Genomic DNA, 21030 nt, shown 5'->3' with positions numbered 1-21030 from the left:
TTATAGGCATGAGTCACCGTACCTGGCCAGAATAATGAATACACTTTGATGCCTTCGGATTAAATTAGCAGAATGCCAAGTCTTTCATGTGCCAGACTAAACTACCCTACTTCATCCTTTGATTCTACAGATTGAAAGTAGTCAGCATTAGGAATAAACAACTTTACAAAATTACAACTGTTTTCCCAGATATACTGCTGGAGGTGAAATCTACTAAAAATGTAGAGCCACGATCTTCAAAACTCCACTTCAGATTTAGCAAGGGGAAAGTAAACCTGTTAAAGTAGCACCAAAATCCAGAGAGAAATACTTAGAGCTTTCAGCTACCACAGTAACATCCTTTAAACACACATACCCCTACGTGCATTGTTGTATTAATGACAACCACTTTGGTAGAGAAACTTTCACACATCATCAATAAGAATTCTTACACAAGAAAGGAATGATGAGCCACAAAAGACAAACTAGAGAACAGCACTAGCTAATGAAGGTGACATAGTCAAATGCCGGGAAAATTCTAGTCTATGAAAATGATCCCTAAATCTTGCTGTCTCAAGGTAAGGACACCAAGAAGAAAGCATCAAATATCAATTTTATATCAAATATCAGTGTTATAAATGTTCATTTACATGGCTGGTAAATAGGAGTCAAATACAAATTTGTCAAATAGATTTCAACTACTCCAGACTACTTTAAAAAGAAATATTATCCTTTTATAAATGCTAACTAAACATTCAATCTATTATAACATATGGAATGCTAAAAATGTACACAATACCTTTCCTGAGACATGGCACAATACCAGTATGACCAACCTGCATATATATTTATTCAAGATAAGAAGCATTTCATTTCCAAAAAGTAAACTATGTCCTTATCAGCTATGTCTCTTAATGCAAACACCAACAATGCTCTACAGAACCAAGTCAGAGGCTACATGGATCTGTTTCTGCAAATGTGAAAGGAGAAATTATTAACAATGATACAAAATCTATACTACAAAATAACCTAATCAAGTAAGGATGAATATTACAAAGGCTTCAAAATGATGCTTAGCTTATAAAGCACTCTATCAATGAATTATTTTTTTCTTTTCAGAGAGACAGGGTCTCACTCTGTGTTGCCCAGGCTGGAGTGCAGTGGCACGATCATAGTTCACTGCAGCCCTGAACTCCTGGGTTCACATGATCCTCTTGCCTCACTCTCCAAATACCCAAGACACTACTGGGACATGCCACTATGCCTATGCTCAGCTTTTTTTTTTTTTTCTTTTTGTGGAGATGAGGTCTTGCTATGTTGACCAGGCTGGTCTTGAATTCCTATCCTCAAGCTATTCTCCTGCCTCAGCTCGAACATTCTTGATAAACATGAGGTTGCTCAGTATTTTAACACTACCATTTATTGAACACTAAAATGTGTTACATTCTTTCCAAGTATTCTCTCTAATCATCAATGTTTTCTTTTCTTTTCTTTCTTTCTTTCTTTTTTTTTTTTTGAGATGGAGTCTTGCTCTGTGGCCCAGGCTGGAGTGCAATGGCATGATCTGGGCTCCCTGCAACCTCTACCTCTTGGGTTCAAGCAATTCTCCTGCCTCAGCCTTCTGAGTAGCTGGGATTACAGGAACGCGCCACCATGCCCCGCTAATTTTTGTATTTTTCGTAGACCAGGAGGTTCGCCGTGTTGGCCAGGCTGGTCTCTAATGCCTGACCTCACGTGATCCACCCACCTCGGCCTCCCACAGTGCGGGGATTACAGGCGTGAGCCACCGTGCCCAGTCAATGTTTTATTTCTTAAACTGGGCAGTAGGTACACAGTTTCCATTACGTTACTCTTTATTCTTTTTGGTACATCCAAAGTATTTATCATATTTTTCTTTAAAAGAAAAGTAAAAAATTAAGACTCCAGTTAAGCTATCTGGCTTACCCAAGGTAACTAACTGGCACAGGCAACACTGGAACCCCGTACGTTGAATTCTGAATCCGAAGCACTTTCTAGTTCACTACTCTGCCTCTCAGAAATGGCAGTCATAGCAATGAGTGCAGATATCTCATTCACAAACCACTTTCCATGGAGAGATGGTGTAGTACCCCAGAACTCATGCTAAGAAATAAACAGACACTGAGGATAATGATAATTTGTAAATGGTGACATCAACGTATCAATTAAGAAATCACGGTATAATAGTCATAATCTGGCAATATTACCATACTAAAACTTTGAGATAGCAATGGTATTAATACCTAAAGAAAAGTGCTTGGCTGGGTACGGTGGCTCACACTTGTAATCCCAACACTTTGGGAGGCTGAAGCAGGTGGATCATCTGAGGTCAGGAGTTCGAGACCAGCCTGGCCAACATGGCAAAATCCCATCTCTACTAAAAACACAAAAATTAGCTGGGCGTGGCGGCACATGCCTATAATCCCAGCTATTCGGGAGGCTGAGGCAGGAGATTTGCTTGACCTGGGAGGCAGAGGTTGCAGTGAGCCGAAATCACGCCATTGCACTCCAGCCTGAGTGACAGAGCAAGACTCCATCTCAACAAAAAACAAAAAGAAAAAAGAAAATTGCTCACAAATGGTAGTCAAGGTAATAAATCAAAAGGCAATAAACCATGCACAGAACCAGGTTCACTTATCTTCCAGAACTGCTGATCAAAGATGTCCTCGTCCAATCAGAATGTGAGCATTCGGTTCATTTGGTCAGGCTCTTGCCTTAGCAGGAGGACATACAGGAACATCTAGATCCTTTGTTCCGACTCTATAAGCACCAAGCCAGCTTCTGATTATAATTTAGCTCCCCATGTATCTAGCCTAAAGACTACATAGAACATTTTACCTAACAACTATATTTCTCATTTTAAAATAATAAACTTGTGTCCTAGATTTAGGAGCTGGAGTGAACATAAGTCAGTCTTCCCAACCTCTGGACACTGACAAAAGGTGAAGGCCAGATACTGAACCATAACAATCTAATCATGAAACTATTCCTCAGGTGCCCTTCAATGACACCATTAACGGACATCCCTTGAGTTTCAGCAGTTCAAAGTTAAGAATCTTATTTTAAACAGGATCCATTTGAGAAATCATTTGTTCTAAAATGGTTAAAGACATAAAAGAATGATCTGCCCAAGTAACTAGTGAGTAGGAAATTATTCAATCATCTATGCAAATGTTTTATATATATACACATAATACACACACACACACACACACACACACACACATATATATCATTGATGGAATATAAATCCTGACTCTGCTCCATTGGAAAAATTGCTTAATATATCTAAATTTCAGTTCCACCATCTGAAAACTAATAATCCTTATCTCATATACCTATTCTAAGGATTAAATAAAATATTCAAATTAAGTACCAGTATAAATGTTCCATTAATGTTACTTTTGATAAATGGAAAATATATGATAGCTGCTATTACTAACTATATCAAATATCTCAACCATAAATTCTCCTATTGTTGGGTTTCCAAAAACTTAACAGGTATACTGGGGAGAAATCACATAAAACTAACAGGTAATGCCAATTAATAAATGCAGAAGGAATGTGAGGAAAAAAATCATTAGAACACTACAGTTATAATGATGACATGCAAGATACACCAATGGATGCTAAAATCAGCGGGCAAAAGTTTAAAAGAAAACAGTATATTTGCATAGTCTCAAAGATCTACCCCCAAGATATTTACTAATATACAACAGGAAAAATAGTAACTTTATAGTAGAGAAAGCCTGGCAGATATCACCTTAATCAAGTGATCAAGATTATTATCACCAGTAATACAAAACAACACCATGTACCCCCAGTTATGATGCACCGAGGATGGTGCATCACTTCTGTGGTATTCCTGCCAAAAATGCATAGTCTAAATCTAATCATGAGAAAACATAAGACAAAGTCAAATTAAAGGGCAATCTAAAAAACAACTAAGGGCCAAGCAAGGTGGCTCACACCTGTAATCCCAGCACTTTGGAAGGCCGAGGCAGGAGGACTGCTTGAGGCCAGGAGTTAGAGATCAGCCTGTTCAGCACAGCAAGACCCCATCTCTACCAAAAATAAAAATACAAGATATTAACATAAAGGGAGTCTGGGTGATGGGTATACAGGAACTTTCTATACTCTTTTTGCAACTCTTCTGTGAGTAGAAAATATATCGAAATAAAAAGTTTTTAAAAAAGAAAACTATGTAATAAAGGAGTGATATCCCTGTTGCCCCCTACTCTCAACCCTACCATTTCCTTTAAACAAACTTATATTAAACAGCCCTTTCATCATTTCACTAACTACAATTTCTAAGCCTTCTTATAACTATAAACTCTTTCTACTGTAAGCTTTGTGAAAATGAGGCCTGTGTCTGCTTTTTATCCCCATTATGTACCTAGCATTTGGCATGTGTCTGGCACATTGCAGGTACTATTTATTTGTTGAATGAATGAACAAATGGCAGCTACAGTCTATTGTATTCATTTCCTATTGCTACTGTAACAAACTACAACAAACATAGTGGCTTAAAACAGAAATGTATTATCCGCCAGTTGTAGGGATCAAGAAATCCAAATTGAGTCTCTCTAGACTAAAATCAAGGTATCAGGAGGGCTGCATTCCTTCTGAAGGCTCTAGAGAAGAATGTTTCCTTACCTTTTCCAGCTTCAGGAGACTGTCCACATTCGTTGGGTCATTGTCAGCAACTGCATCACTCCAGCCTCTGCTTCCATCGTCATATCTCCTCCTCTGACTATGGCCATTCTGCCTCCCTCTTATAAGGACCCTTGTGATTACACTGGGTCTACCCAGATAATCCAGGGTAGTCTTCCAATCCCCAGATCTTTAAGTTAATCTCATCTTCAAAGTTCTTTTTGTAATGTAAGATGACATATTCACAGGTTCCAGGAATTAGGACATGGACATCTTTGGGGGGCTATTTTCAGCTTACCACTCGTATCAATTTTTTAAATCTATCAAGCAAATAATTAGCTCAAAACAACTCACTCAACTAACCGGGGAAATTAATGCTATTTCCCAGACAAAGGCTATCTCCTGCTACTCCCACCCTTTGTCATTTTGTAAAAGCATTTGCCTTTGGTTTGTATTTAATAAAGTCCATGACTAGTTTTTAAACAGAGATGAGAACACGTATATTTAAGCAAGCTCTATCCCTCCTCCCTTCAATGTAATCACGCTTTGTCCATGAGTGAATTCTACTTTTAGGGCTGGATCTGATGAAGAGAGTGGGAAATCAAACTGAATCAGACTATTTGGCATGTGCCTATAATGTAATGAAGTACTTTGTTACACGGCTAAAAGGGAATCCAGAAACATTTCCAAGAGGGTCATAAAAATATTTTGGGAGCAAAATTAAGTGTCCCAGCGCGAATACTGTAAACAACTATATTCAGGAACAGAAATTCTAGCATCTATTTTTTAAATTACTTTTTCCTTTATTGGAAATTCAACTGTTTTCATATCTAATTCTAATTTCACAATCAAATGTAATAGGGCTGATGTCTCAAAATATAGTTTTCCCCAAAGTATACTTAGATGATGAATGAAAATAAAATAGAAGTAAGTTCTTCCACAATTTTGATAGATGCTTCAGGTGTGGAAGTATGGATTTTTAAGCTGTTACTTCCACTGCATTGCTTTGAGTATATTCATTATTATAATGAAAGTATATTAGAATGCTCACTCAACATGTCAACCTGCTATACTCTATTGTGCCATTTTTTTCCTTTTGGTATTTCTTTTCAGTGTCATGTTTGGTTCGGTTCACAGACTATAGCTCAAGTTGTTAGATATCTAAGTGCTATTCAAAGGTCTGTTTACCCTCCAAAGTACACAATCACCTATCTGACCACAGAGTGAGGCTTATTACAAGCACACTCAAATACATTTTAGAAAAAGTCAATAAAACATATTTCAGATATCTATGATGTTTCTATATTTAGAAAAAAGTTCCACTGGCTGGGCGTTGTGGCTCACGCCTGTAATCCCAGCACTTTGGAAGGCCGAGACGGGTGGATCACCTGAAGTCAGAAGTTCAAGACTAGCCTGGCCAACATGGTGAAACCCAGTCTCTACTAAAAACACAAAAATCAGCTGGACACGGTAGCACATGCCTGTAATCCTAGCTACTCAGGAGGTTGAGGCAGGAGAATCGCTTGAACCCAGGAGGCGGAGGTTGCAGTGAGCCAAGATCATGCCATTGCACTCCAGCCTGGGCAACAGAGTGAGACTCCCTCTCAAAAAAAAAAAAAAAAAAGGAAATAGTTCCATTATATGAAGAAAACAAACGATAAATACACTGGTGTAAGTATTTTCCAACTCATCATAGAGCAAAAACTGGTTGTATTTCCATGTGTAAAAGCTAAGTGATGTTAATTTTCAAACTGTTAGTGGAGGAAGACACTATTACAAACTCCTGTGATTGATTCTTTCTGAGAGTTGCTAAACTGGTCTTTCAGTAACATGTGACCAAGTATTTCAACATCATAAACTAAAATACAGTCTTCTAAATAGCACTTATGACTGATAGCCCTCACTCACAGTAATTTACTAATTTATCAAGTAAATTACCAAGTAATTTACCAAAGTTTTTACAAAGAACAATAGGTCAAAGTCTTTCCATTAATTTTTGTTTGTTTGATTTCTTATTTTTATTTTTGAGATGGAGTCTCGCTCTGTCGCCCAGGCTAGAGTGCAGTGGCGCAATCTCGGCTCACTGCAAACTCCACCTCCTGGGTTCACGCCATTCTCCTGCCTCAGCCTCCCGAGCAGGTGGGGCTATAGGCGCCCGCCACTACACCCGGCTAGTTTTTTGTATTTTTAGTAGAGATGGGATTTCACCGTGTTAGCCAGGATGGTCTTGATCTCCTGACCTCGTGATCCGCCTGCCTCGGCCTCCCAAAGTGCTGGTATTACAGGCGTGAGCCACTGCGCCAGGCCCCATTAATGTATTTTTTAAATCAAGTTATGGGGGCCAGGTACAGTGGCTCATGCCTGTAATCCTGGTGTTTTTGGAGGCCAAGGCAGGAGGATCACTTGAATCCAGGAGTTCAAGACTAGCCTGAGCAACATAGTAAAACGCCATCTCTACAAAAATTAAAGACTGGGTGCAGTGGCTCATGCCTGTAATTCCAGCACTTTGGGAGGCCAAGGCAGGAGAATCACTTGAGCCCAGGAGTTAAGAGACCAGCCCGAGCTGAACATAGTGAGACCCTGCCTCTAAAAAAATAATAATAAAATTAAAATGAAAGAAATTATAGCTGGGTGCAGTGGCTCACACCCATAATCCTGTACTTTGAGAGGCTGAGGCAGGCAGATCACTTGAGGTCAGGAGTTTTAGACCAGCCTGGCCAACATGGTGAAACCCTGTCTCTACTAAAAATACAAAACTTAGGCCGGGTCGACAGTGGCTCATGCCTGTCATCCCAGCACTTTGGGAGGCCAAGGCAGGCAGATCACGAGCTCAGGAGATTGAGAACATCCTGGCTAATGCAGTGAAACCCCGTCTCTACTAAAAATACAAAAAATGAACTAGGTGTGGTGGCAGTTGCCTATAGTCCCGCTACTGGGGAGGCTGAGGCACGATAATCACTTGAACCCAGGAGGCAGAGGTTGCAGTGAGTCAAGATCGCACCACTGCACTCCAGCCTGATGACAGAACAAGACTCCGTCTCCCAAAAAAATTAGCTGGGCGTGGTGGTGTGCACCTGTAATCCCAGCTACTCGGGAGGCTGTGACAGGAGAATTGCTTGAACTCAGGAGGTGGAGGTTGCAGTGAGCCGAGACCATGCCACTAGGAAATCTGAGGGGGGAAGATTGCTAGAGCCTAGGAGTTTGAGGTTGCAGTGAGCTACGACATGCCATTGCATCCCAGCCTCGGCAACAGAGCAAGACCTTATCTCTTAAAAAAATCATGTTATATAAACCATAAAATATGAAAAACTTGAAGTGCCGGTGTTTATAGCCAAATCCTAAATCTGAGAGTTTGTTTTCAACATCCTCAAAGTCAAATATCAGCAGTAAAATTTATCACTCCCAGTTCTTTGCAGCACCATAAGGTCAATGTATTCTAAACAAATGGAGTGGGGCTGTTAAGAATTATTACACAATTTGCCTTTGCTTTGTTGGTGATAAAAAAGACAGAATTAGGTTGGGCATGGTGGCTCATGTCTATAATCTCAGCACTCTGAGAGGCAGAGACAGGAGGACCTCTAGAAGCCAGGAGTTCGAGACCAGCCTGGACAACATAATGAGACTGTCTCTACAAAAAGCAAACGAACAGAATTATTTCACAAGACTCAAATATCTACAATGGGGAAGAAGGGAATGCCATCAAGAGAAAAAGGTATTAAAACCTATTGTTGAGCTATACATTTCAAATCAAACACGCAAAAATAAAATTTTAAAAAAAGAAATGTACCAGGTACAGTGGCTTGTGCCTGTAGTCCCAGTTACTTGGTTGGCCAAGGCAGGAGGATCACTTGAACCCAGGACTTGAAGACCAATCTGGGAGACAGAGTGAGACTCTGTCTCTAAAAATAAAAAGGCCAGGTGGTGGTGGTTCACGCCTGTAATCCCAGCACTTTGGGAGGCCAAGATGGGCGGATCACTTGAGGCCAGCCTGGGCAACATGGCAAAACCTCGTCTCTACAAAAAATACAAAAATTAGCCAGGCATGGTGACACACATCTGTGGTCCCAGCTACTAGGGAGGCTGAGGTGGGAGAATCAATTAAGCCCACAAGGTCAAGGCTACAGTAAGCTGTGATCATACCACTACACTCCAGCCTGGGTGACAGAGTGAGAACCTGTCTCAAAAAAGAAAAAAGAAAAAAAAAGAAAAGAATTACCTAACATTAGGGGAGAAAACTAAGTAAGAGGTAGTGTCAATGCTATAGTTTACACATTTTTTTTTTTTTTTTTTTTGAGGCGGAGTCTCGCTCTGTAGCCCGGGCTGGAGTGCAGTGGCCGGATCTCAGCTCACTGCAAGCTCCGCCTCCCAGGTTTACGCCATTCTCCTGCCTCAGCCTCCCGAGTAGCTGGGACTACAGGCGCCCGCCACCTCGCCCGGCTAGTTTTTTGTATTTTTTAGTAGAGACGGGGTTTCACGGTGTTCGCCAGGATGGTCTCTATCTCCTGACCTCGTGATCCACCCGTCTCGGCCTCCCAAAGTGCTGGGATTACAGGCTTGAGCCACCGCGCCCGGCCTGTTTACACATTTTAATAATGTGAATAAATAGAACATATATCAAATTGATAAGACAAAAGTATGGACATATCAATTATATATACATATTATAAATACAATCTCACACACATATAAAAAAACGAATGAAAAAGAATCTAGAATAATTTAGACATTTAAACTGCTCACTGGGGTCTTTTTCTACAGAATTGTTTAATTATATAATAAATAAGACTATAGAAGAAGAATGAGAAATTGTACATTACGAACGGCATTGTACTCAGGAAGCAATTCAAAGATGATGCCCCTTATTCTCCTGGGATTATAAATAAGCTAGTTTTTCTTAATTTCAAACATGCAGGCTGGGCACGGTGGCTCATGCCTGTAATCCCAGCACTTTGGGAGGCTAAGGCATCTCTACAAAATATTTCAAAAATAATAAAAAAAAAATAGCTGGGGGTGGTGGCCTATGCCTGTAGTCCTGGCTATTCGGGAGGATCCTTTGAGCCCAGGCTTTCGAGGTTACAGTGAGCTATGATCACGCCACTGTACTCTAGCCTGGATAACAGAGCAAGACTTTGTCTTAAAAAAAAAAAAATGCAGAAGATGAAGTAATATCCAAAAAGTGATTAAATAAGTCCACTAATTTTGACATTCCTTTTATAACAGAAAATTAAAATTGTTGTTCTCTGCGTAAATTAAAATGTACTTTATATATTTATTACATTTCCTCCACATTAGAGATTCTCCAATCTGGCTATGTATCCAATCACCTGGGGAACTTTTTTTTGAGACAGGGTCTCATTCTATCACCCAGGGTGGAGTGCAGTGGGGCACAATCACGACTCACTGCAGCCTCAAACTCTGGGGCTCAAGTGACTCTCTTGCCTCAACCTTCTGAGTAGCTAGGACTATAGGTGAGCACCACCATGCCCGGCACCTTGGGAACTTTTAAACAGTAAGTTCCTGGAGCCCATCGCCTAAAGATTCCAATTTGAGAAGTCTGGACTGGAAGCCAGAAATCAGAATACATAATATAATATAATATAAAGTTAATGTTAGTGTATTAAAGGAATGCCTACTGTGATTCAGCTAGCTGTTGGGTTTGGTCCCATATTTCAAGTGCTTTCCAAACTCTACTTAACTGTGCATACAAATTACTTGGAGGTGTTACTAAAAGTCAGATTCTGATTCAGAAGGTCTGGAATGAGGCCTGGGAATATGCAGTTCTGACAACCTCCCAGGTGATGTCCATGCTGCTGGTCCAGGGACCACACTTCGAGTAGTAAGACCTTATGAGATTTTTAAACCTTTCCACAGGTGAATGATAGAAGTCAGTATCCTACAGCCAGCTGCGGTGGCTCATGCCTGTAATCTCAGCACTTTGGAAGGCCAAGACGGGCAGGTCACCTGAGGTCAGGAGTTCAAGACCAGCCTGGCCAGTATGTTGAAACCTGCCTCTACTAAAAATATAAAAATTAGCCAGGCATGGTGGTGCATGCCTGTAATCTCAGCTACTTGGGAGGCTGAGGCAAGAGAATCACTTGAACGCAGGAGGCTGGAACCCAGGAGGTTGCAGTGAGCCGAAATTACACCACAGCACTCAAGCCTGGGCAACAGAGTAAGACTGTCTCAAAAAAAAAAAAAAAAGGAAGTCAATATTCTAGGCAGTTTCTCCCACTGAAATATTTTCAAGTTTTACCTAAACATCCTTTAACATAACTAGAGTATACAGCTTGCAGAATGATTGACTTATCTTTACTATGTACCCTACTACCAAGTGAATGGAAATTATTTCTCTCATTTACAGATGGTATCACGAAAAGTTGAGGGCTACTGATGTCAGAATGCAGAGATGAAGTTAAAATGTACATAACTTTCAATATTATACACAAGGATGTTCATCATAGCCATGGTTATAATAGTAAAATAGTAGAGAGAAAAACCTCGGCAGGCTACAGTGGCTCATGCCTATAATCCCAGCACTTTGAGAAGCCAAAGCAGAAGGAGCACTTGAGCCCAGTAGTGTGAGACCAGCTTGGGCAAAATAGTAAGACCTCATTTCTACAAAAAATAAAAACACAGCCAGGCGTGGTGGCTCACGCCTGTAATCCCAGCACTTTGGGAGGCCGAGGCGGGCAGATCACAAGGTCAGGAGTTCGAGACCAGCCTGGCCAATATGGTGAAACCCCCAACTCTACTAAAAATATAAAAAATAGCCAGGCGTGGTGGCGTGCACCTGTAGTCCCAGCTACTAGGGAGGCTGAGGCAGAATAATCGCTTGAACCTGGGAGGCAGAAGTTGCAGTGAGCCGAGATTGTGCCACTGCACTCTAGCCTGGGCAACAGAGCAAGACTCCGTCTAAAACAAACAAACAAACACACAAACAAAAAACACTATTAGCTGAGTGTGGTGGCACACATCTGTAGTCCCAGCTACTAGGGAGGCTGAGGTGGGAGGATTGCTTGAGCCCAGGAGGTTAAGGCTTCAGTGAGCCAAGACAACGTCACTGCATTCCAGCCTAGATGACAGTGTGAGATTAGATTACATCTCCCCCTGAAAAAAAGGCCCTACATATCCAACAATAGGGGACTGCTTAAATAACCTAGAAGAACCTTATAATGAAATACTAAGCATCTATTTTTTTAAAATTATGTAGGCCAGGCAAAGTGGCTCACACCTGTAATCCCAGCACTGTGGAGGCCAAGGCAGGCAGATGGCTTGACCCCAGGAGTTTGAGACCAACTGGGGCAACATGGCAAAACCCCATCTCTACTAAAAATACAAAAACAAAATTAGTCAGGAGTGGTGGCACACACCTGTAGTCCCAGCTACTCGAGACGCTGAGGTGGGAGAACTGCTTCAGCCTGGGAGGCAGAGGTTACAATGAGCCGAGATCATGCCACTGCACTCCAGCCTGGGCAATAGAGTGAGACCCTGTCTCAAAAAATAAAATAAAATAAATTAATAAAATAAATAAAAAATTAAAAATGGGGGGGTGGTAGGAGGGAGAGCATCAGGAAGAACAGCTAATGGATGCTGGGCTAAAAACCTAGGTGATAGGATGATTTATGCAGCAAACCACCAAGGCACATGTTTACCTATGTAACAAACTGGTACATTCTGCACATGTACCTCTGAACTTAAAATAAAATTTGGAAATCAAAAAATAAAATTTAAAAAGAAAAACATTATGTAAATATATACTAACAAAAATAAATAAATAAATATACACTTACAGATAATGAAAAGACATTCAAGATAAGTGAAAATAAAGATTATAAAATTTTATAGAAAGATATGTGTGTGCATATATATATATACCAAAAAGATGTATATACTAAAACGTTTAAAACATTGTACTCAAAGTACTGGAATTTTAGATGATTCTGATGCTTGCTTGCCTGCATTATCTAATATTTCTACTACAATGTATACCATATAAAATTCTTACAGGGTAAAAAGCAGGTGAGAAGAAAACCAAGCAAACTCCACACATGCACATACGTTTCAAGACCCACTGGAATGGATCTGACTGATAAGTAACTTGCTTTCCAAAGAGTGTTCAAGGTACTCCCTAAATTAGAAGCACTTAGAAAGTTTTTAAAAATTGCAGTCTTGCACCCCAATCCAGATTTATTGAATCAGAATTTGTACCAATGGGCCCTAGAGTTTGCATATGAAGCAAATACTGACTCTTATAAACAGTAAAGTTTGGAAATCATGGCATTAAATAAAAAGCTTCCTAGAAATGCAGAAACCTGGACTAAATTCCAACCTATCTGAACAGCAACCTACGGCAAATTCAGAATGAGTGAAATAATGGTGTTTCCATACATATACACTTACACTCACAGAGACCACTGGAATTTAATCAACAGAAACCTGTTCTTAGCAACTGGCTTTATTCCATCTTAATCTTAAGCATCCCATGTGATCAATAACCATTTCCCATGGGCTGACAGAGGTCACAAAGGTTTTCCTTATATTTGACCCACATCTGTCTAAAACTTCTCATTATAACCCCTTCTATGATGTTCTGTCCCTATTTAGTTCTTCATTAATTAAAAGTACTACATGAACATTTATTATGGAACCAAATATGTAGGCAATTCAATCATTCTCCTGTTGCTTTCATTTCTCCTTTCTAAATACATTCTAGTTGAATAACTTCAATAGATTCTGGTGATTATTTCTTTCAGTGATACTCTCTGAGGTAAACTCAAAGGCTTCATGAGCTTCTATCAGTGAAGGTCCTCAAAGAATCAAGTAAAACCTTTCCTGTTGTGAAAAATACCACATGAACCCCTAAGATTTTGATGAAAGAAAAAGAGAAAAGGTATATGCCACACTGAATGTATTTCCCTATCAAGTACTTAGTATAATAATCAACTCATAAGTCATATATTTATGAAAAGTTTTCAAAAGGAGACATTAAGAGTTTGGGGACTTTCCTAAAGCTAACAAATTAAAACAATTTTTCCAAAAGAAAGTCATGATAGGCTGGGAGCCATGACTCACGCCTGTAATCCCAACACTTCGGGAGGCCGAGGCGGGAGGACCACCTGAGGTCAGGAGTTCAAGACCAGCCTGCTCAACATGGTGAAACCCTGTCTCTACTAAAAAACCAAAAAATCAGTGGGGCATATTGGCACGCGCCTGTAATCCCAGCTATTTGGGAGGCTGAGGCGGCGGAGGTTGCAGTGAGCTGAGATTGCGCCACTGCACTCCAGCCTGGGTGACAGATCAAGATTCCGCCTCAAAAAAAAAAAAAAAAAGAAAAGAAAAAAGAAAGAAAGCCATGATAGATTTTTTTCTTCCCCTTTAAAACAGAAAAGAAAACAACAGGAGGAAAAAAAAGTTTGGAGTGAGCTCCTAAGAGGACATAGGAAAGGACCATAATTTCTAGGATGTGGAGGACAAGCCCTTCATTTTATTTTAATCCATGATACATTTTAATCATGGATCACACAGAAGGCCAGGCCAGCTAAAACTTGAATTTATTATAACCAAGAAGATTATATACCTACCTGCAGCTCACACCAAGCAACCTCAACCCATGTTTCAGTGTCCAGTCCTTTATATACTGTTTTAAATGCTCCTCTTCCTAGTTCTATGTCAAATTTCAGGAATCTGCCACTAGGAGAAGTAGCTACAGCCTTCATTTCTGCTTCTTCTTCCATTTCCTTTTCATTTTTCTCCTTGAAACAATCTTTTGAGATTTCCGAGGTTGACTTTGAACACTGTTCATATTTAACTTCTTGTCCACCTCTCAGCACATTTGAAGGAAGTTTATCTACTCTTGGAATATTCGTTGCAGCCTTAATTCTCTCATCTTTGGGGGATGATTCGGCAACTTTGTCATCTTCCGTCATTTCAACACTCTTTCGGAAAAATCTCTTCCTTTCTACAGTTTCCCCAGAAGCAGAGAAGGTGCTGTTTTTCTCCTTTAGTCTAGCTTCTACTGTCAAAGTTGCAGCAACCTGGGGAACTCTGTTTTCAAATGAAATTCCATCAGGTTTCTCAGAATCTTCTGTGCTGGCTGGATCCCCTGAATCAGTGGCCATTGTAATTAAAGTTGGCACTAAAATTTTTCCTGTTTCTACTCTTCAGTCCAGTTACATCTCAGGTATCAGAATTATCAGAATGGACTTCCTTTTGCGTGGTCATGTATTTCCATGGCAACCTGAAGGAGGGGAAAGGATATTTTAAAATCACCCTACAAAGGAAATCATTAAGGAGAAAACAAATCACCTGATTTTTTAATCCCTTTTTCCTTAATAAGAAGTTTATTCTTTTTTCTGTCCAATCTTAGGAACCAGCAGACTCTAGGGACTGTGTCTTATCTTGTTTACCATTAGTCCTCAGTGCCTAGCAGACTACTTAGTATATGGCTCAATCTGTCTTCATATTGCATGAATATTGGTTAGAAACCTAGTTCTCAGCTCCATCTGTCAATCCATCAAACTCAAAACGAGTACCCAAACCCTGAGTTCACTTAGCCACAATGTGACAAACACAATAAGTAAAACAACCACATGGTTTCTAGGTGGTTTTTGTCTAAAATTCTGGAATTCATCAATAGTAGTTTCTTTTACTGTACTAAAATATACATAGTCAAATTTACCATTTTAACCATTTTTAAGTATATAATTCAGTGGTGTTAAGTACATTCACAGTGTTCTGTAATCATCACTACTATCCACGCCCAGAGCTTTTTAATCATCCCAAATTGAAACTCTGTACCCATTAAACAATGATTCCCTATCAGCCCTCACCCACCCCTGGTAACTTCTATTCTACTTTCTGTCTCTATGAATTTGCTTATTCTAGGTAATTCATATAAATGGAATCAGACAACATTTGTCCTTTTGTGTCTGGCTTATTTCACTTAGTATAATATTTTCAAAGTCCACTGATGTTGTAGCGTGTATCAGAATTTCATTCCTTTTTAAGGCTGAATAACATTCCATCATATATTATAGACCACATTTTGTTCGTCCCATTCATTTGCCAATGGATTGGACTGTTTCCACCTTTTGACTATTGTGAATGTTGCTGCTATAAACATCCAACAGTAATTTGAAATAATGCAAATATTTATAAGCTTGCCTTCAGATTTTAACAGAAACTATTGTCAAATATTAATATACTATCCTAAAACAATAGCAAGAAAGACTCAAAACCATGTATTCTTTTAAATTAGCAATTCTACTTATAGGAACTTGCCTTAGAAAATAGTCAAGAATCCGTGCAAAGATTTAACTATAAAGATGTTCATTCTAGCACTTATGGAAAAAACTAAACATAAGCCTAATTGGTGTTTAATTAAGTATCTCAAAATGAGGTAAGCCACAGCATTAAAAACAACACTGTAGGCTGGGCGCGGTGGCTCACACCTGTAATCCCAGCACTTTGGGAGGCCGAGGCAGGCGGATCACTTGAGGTCAGGAGTTTGAGACCAAACCAGCCTGGTTTAGTGAAACCCTGACTCTACTAAAAACACAAAAAAAATTAGCAGGGTGTGGTGGCGGGCGCCTGTAATCCCAGCTACTCAAGAGACTGAAGCAGGAGAATCACTCGAACCCGGAAGGCTGAGGTTGCGCCACTGCACTCCAGCCTGGGCGACAGAGACTCTGTCTCAAAAAACAAAACAACAACAACAAAACACTGTAGTCTTCAGTGAGATAAAAGATGTTCCCTATATATTATATGGTTAAATGTAAAAAGGAATACATACAAGCTTACAGAGGTAACTCTGAAATTATGGATTTTTCTTTCTGCTTTTTGGTATTTTCTAGAACTTTGCACAATAAACATGTGAAAATATGTGGGGTAAAGTTTTTCAAGTGAGTGGTCAAACCACCAATAAGAAAATGCTTCCCTTCTCACCACAATCACGCACCGCAAAGTTAAGCCTGTATACTTCTTACTATGTTAGGCACCTCGAAGGGCACAGTTTGTCACAAAGATTTGTTAAGAATTATGTCAAACCAAAAATGCACAGAAATATAAAATTTGAAAAACTGAAGGAAAAAAACCCTGAACTAAAATAAACAAAATAAAAATAAAAATAAACAAAATAGAGACAAATACTCCAAGTTGTTCTACACATTCAACTCACTTCATCAAAATTCCAGCTGGTTTTTTTGTGGAAAATATCAAGCTAATCCTAAAATGCATATAGAATTTCAAGGGACCCATAATAATTAAAGCTTATACAATCTTGAAAAAGAACAAATTTGGAGGATCCATACTTTTTGATTCAAAAACCTACTACAAAGGTACAGTATTAAGACAGTATAGTCTTGGCATAAGAATAGATGTATAGATAAATGGAATAAAAATTGAGTTCAGAAATAAAGCCATATTATTTATGGTTAATTGATTTTCAACCAGAATGGCGGTGGGCAGTGGCTCACGCCTGCAATCCTAGCACTTTGGGAGGCCAAGGTGGGAGCTCAGGAGTTCGAGACCATCCTGGGCAACATGCTGAGACCCCGTCTCTATAAAATACAACACATTAGCCAGGCGTGATGGCAGGTGCCTGTAGTCCCAGCTACTCGGGAGGCTGAGGCAGAAGAATCACTTGAACCTGGGCAGTGAAGGCTGTGAATCACTTAAACCTGGGAGGTGGAGGTTGCAGTGAGCCGAGATCTCACCACTGCACTCCAGCCTAGGTGACAGAGTGAGACTCTGTCTCACCCCCGCCCCACCCTCCCCACCCCCCAAAAAAACCCACAAGGTTGCCAAGAAAATTCAATGGGGGAAAGAATAGTTTTTCCAACAAATGGTGCTGGGACAACTGGATATCCACATGCAAAAGAATGAAGTCAGATCCTTTAGTAAGTTTTTCTGGAAAAAAAAAAAAAAGGCTGAGTTGAGTCTCAAAGAAAGATAATTAGCTGTTGTTTCCTGGCTTTTTAATGATTGCCATTGGAGAAATAGGAACACTTTTACACTGTTGGTGTGACTGTAAACTAGTTCAACCATTGTGGAAAACAATGTGGTGATTCCTCAAGGATCTAGAACTAGAAATACCATTTGACCCAGCCATCCCATTACTGGGGATATACCCAAAGGACTATAAGTCATGCTGCTATAAAGACACATGCACACGTATGTTTATTGCGGCACTATTCACAATAGCAAAGACTTGGAATCAACCCAAATGTCCATCAGTGACAGACTGGATTAAGAAAATGTGGCACATATACACCATGGAATACTATGCAGCCATAAAAAAGGATGAATTCGTGTCCTTTGTAGGGACATGGATGCAGTTGGAAACAGTCATTCTCAGCAAACTATCGCAAGAACAGAAAACCAAACACCGCATGTTCTCACTCATAGGTGGGAATTGAACAATGAGATCACGTGGACACAGGAAGGGGAACATCACACGTCCTGGCCTATTGTGGGGAGGGAGGATGGGGAGGGATAGCATTAGGAGATATACCTAATGTAAAAGATGAGCTAATGGGTGGAGCACACCAACATGCACATGTATACATATGTAACAAACCTGCACGTTGTGCACATGTACCCTAGAACTTAAAGTATAATAAAAAAAAGAAAGAAAGATAATTAGCTGATCCAGGCAGAGGGAAAATCACAAGCAAAGGCATTAAACAGTATGGAGTAAGTGTATGAGTGGTATCACGAGCAGTTGTTTACATGCATATTAGAAGAAGCAGGCAAATGAGGGCAGAGAGGCAGAGAGACACCAAGGACTTCTATGCCATACAATGTAAAACAAGGAGACCCATTAAAAAGCTACTGCAACAATCCAGAAGAGATGATGAGGTTTGAATGAAAATAGTGGCTGGAGGGATAGGTTCCAGACACATTAAGGAACTACTAAATGCAAGAAAATCTACTGTCTGAATGAATATGGCTGTGAGGGAAAAGAAAGAGTCTTATGGTGACTCACAGAAATTTGCCAGCCAGATGACATTACTAGGACATATCTATGTCAATACCAAAGCTAAGAATTGAACTCATGAAAGTCTCTATGAGGTTACACTGTCAAATCAATATACTTCCAAAGTCACTTAATAAGACTAGTGTTGCATGCAAGTAAAAAAAGACAACTAGTTTAACTCTTTATTTTGAAATAATTTTTGACCTGGGGAAAAAAAAACCTACAACAGCATAAAAAGAATCCAGTATTCACCGACGTTCCCCAAATGTTAAACATTTTAGGTGAGATTTTAAACCTCAAGAGCAAAACTCCACAAGTAACACATAAAGACATCTAAGCAAGGAGCCAAAAATAGTTAAGTCAGATAATTTAAGTTGGAAAGCCTTCAAAATTTTTTACTACAGAACCTATTTTTCAAAAAATAAAATCTTTGGCTGGGTGCAGTGGCTCATGCCTGTAATCTCAGCACTTTGGGAGGCCGAGTCGGGTGGATCATGAAGTCAGGAGTTCCAAGACCAGCCTGGCCAAGATGGTGAAACCTCATCTTTACTAAAAATACAAAAATTAGCCGAGTGTGGTGGCGGGTGCCTGTAATCCCAGCTACTCAGAGGCTGAGGCAGAGAACTGCTTGAACCCAGGAGGCGGAGCATGCAGTGAGCCAAGATCACGCCACTGCACTCTAGCCTGGGCGACAGAGCAAGAATCGTCTCAAATAAATAAATAAATAAAATATTTGAGGCCAGGTGCAGTGGATTACGCCGGCAATCCCAGGTACTCAGGAGGCTGAGGCACAAGAATTTCTTGAACCCAGGAGGCAGAGGTTGTAGTGAGCCGAGATCACACCACTGTACTCCAGACTGGATGACAGAGTGAGACCTTGTCTCAAAAATAAATAAAATAAAATAAAATCTTTCGCCAGACACAGTAGTTCATGCATATAATCCCAGGAATTTGGGAGGCGAAGGAGGGAGGATCGCTTGAGCCCAGGAGTTTGAGACCAGCCTGGGCAACATGGCAAGACCCCATCTCTACAAAAAAAATTACAAAATTAGCTGGGTATGTTGGCATGTGCCTGTAGTCCAAACACCAGGAGGTTGAGGCAGGAGGATCCCTTGAGCCCAGGAGGACAAGATTGTAGTAAGACTGAGAGCCACTGCACTCTAGCCTGGGTGACAGAGACCTTGTCTCAAAAACAAAAACAAAAACAAAACAAAACAAAACTTTGCCTTCAGGTCCATGATGTTGGGAAAATTTTTTTTAAATTTAAAAACAACGGGCTGGGCTGGGCATGGTGGCTCACACCTATAATCCCAGCATTTTGGGAGGCCAGGGCAGGCCGATTACCTGAGGTCAGGAGTTCCAGACCAGCCTGGCCAACATGGCGAAACCCCATCTCTACTGAAAAATACAAAAATTAGCCAGGTGTGGTTGCTCATGCCTGTAATCCCAACTACTTGGGAGGCTGAAGCTCAAGAATCACTTGAACCCAGAATGCAGAGGTTGCAGTGAGCCAAAATTACGTCACCGCATTCCAGCCTGGGCGACAGAGCAAGAACCCGTCTCAAAAAAAAAAAAAAAAAAAAAAAAAAAACTTAGCCAGGCATGGTGGCATGCACCTGTAGTCTTAGCTACTGGGGAGGCTGAGGTGGGAGGATCACCTGAGCCTGGGAGGTTGAGGCTGCAGTGAGCCACTACGGTCCAACCTGGGTGACAGAGTGAGACCCTGTCTCAAAAAATTTAATTAATTAAAATAAAAAACAAAATAAAACCTTATTCAGACCCCTAATATAATAGAGGAGTGGCAAGTACTGGTGCTCTGGTATAATAATTCTAACACCTGGCTTCCCAAAGTATAGGATAAGAAGCAAGTAAGAGCTGGGTGCTGTGGCTCACACTTGTAAACCCAGCACTTTGGGAGGTCAAGGTGGGTGGATCACCTGAGGCCAGGAGTTCGAGACCAGCCTGACCAACATGGTGAAACCCCATTTATATTAAAAATGCAAAAATTATCCAGGTGTGGTGGTACGTGCTTATAATCCCAGCTGCTCGGAGGCTGAGGCATGAGAATAGCTTGAACCTGGGAGGCAGAGGCTGGCAGTGAGCCAAGACCATGCCACTGCACTCCAGCCTGGGTGACAGAGAAAGACTCTGCCTCCAAAAAAAAAAAAAAAAAAAAAAAGCAAGTAAGAAGAATGAAGAAAGAAATCTTCCCTCAGTCTTAAAAACCAGTACCCTAAGACAAAAATGTGTCACTAGAGACAAGGAGGGGCATTTTACATGGATAAAAGAGTTAATTCATCAAGACAATATACCAAATACACATCTAACAACAGAGTCCCAAAATACATTTAATAAAAACGGACAAAATTGGAGAATAGATAATTCAATAATAGCAAAAGATTTCA

General features: G+C 40.3%; 1 protein-coding gene across 6 annotated transcripts in view; it reads right to left on the bottom strand.

Moving 5' to 3' along the window:
* The window catches only part of LOC105493799 (WNK lysine deficient protein kinase 3), a 172225-nt gene that overhangs the window by 132589 nt on the left and 18606 nt on the right, over window positions 1-21030 (bottom strand). For 5 of the 6 annotated variants that reach the window (XM_071089345.1, XM_024796556.2, XM_071089343.1 and 2 more), the window contains exon 2: window positions 14232-14887. In XM_071089345.1, coding sequence (XP_070945446.1) covers window positions 14232-14768 — 537 coding nt within the window. In that variant the 5' untranslated portion in view covers window positions 14769-14887. Of the gene's footprint in view, window positions 1-1923; window positions 2101-14231; window positions 14888-21030 lie in introns of those variants that run through there. The other variant, XM_071089347.1, reaches the window with a different exon arrangement.

The sequence above is a fragment of the Macaca nemestrina genome, chromosome X, assembly GCF_043159975.1.
Source record: "Macaca nemestrina isolate mMacNem1 chromosome X, mMacNem.hap1, whole genome shotgun sequence".
Lineage (NCBI taxonomy): Eukaryota > Metazoa > Chordata > Mammalia > Primates > Cercopithecidae > Macaca > Macaca nemestrina.
Note: the sequence above shows the minus strand (reverse complement) of the source record. Positions and strands in the feature narration are given on the sequence as shown.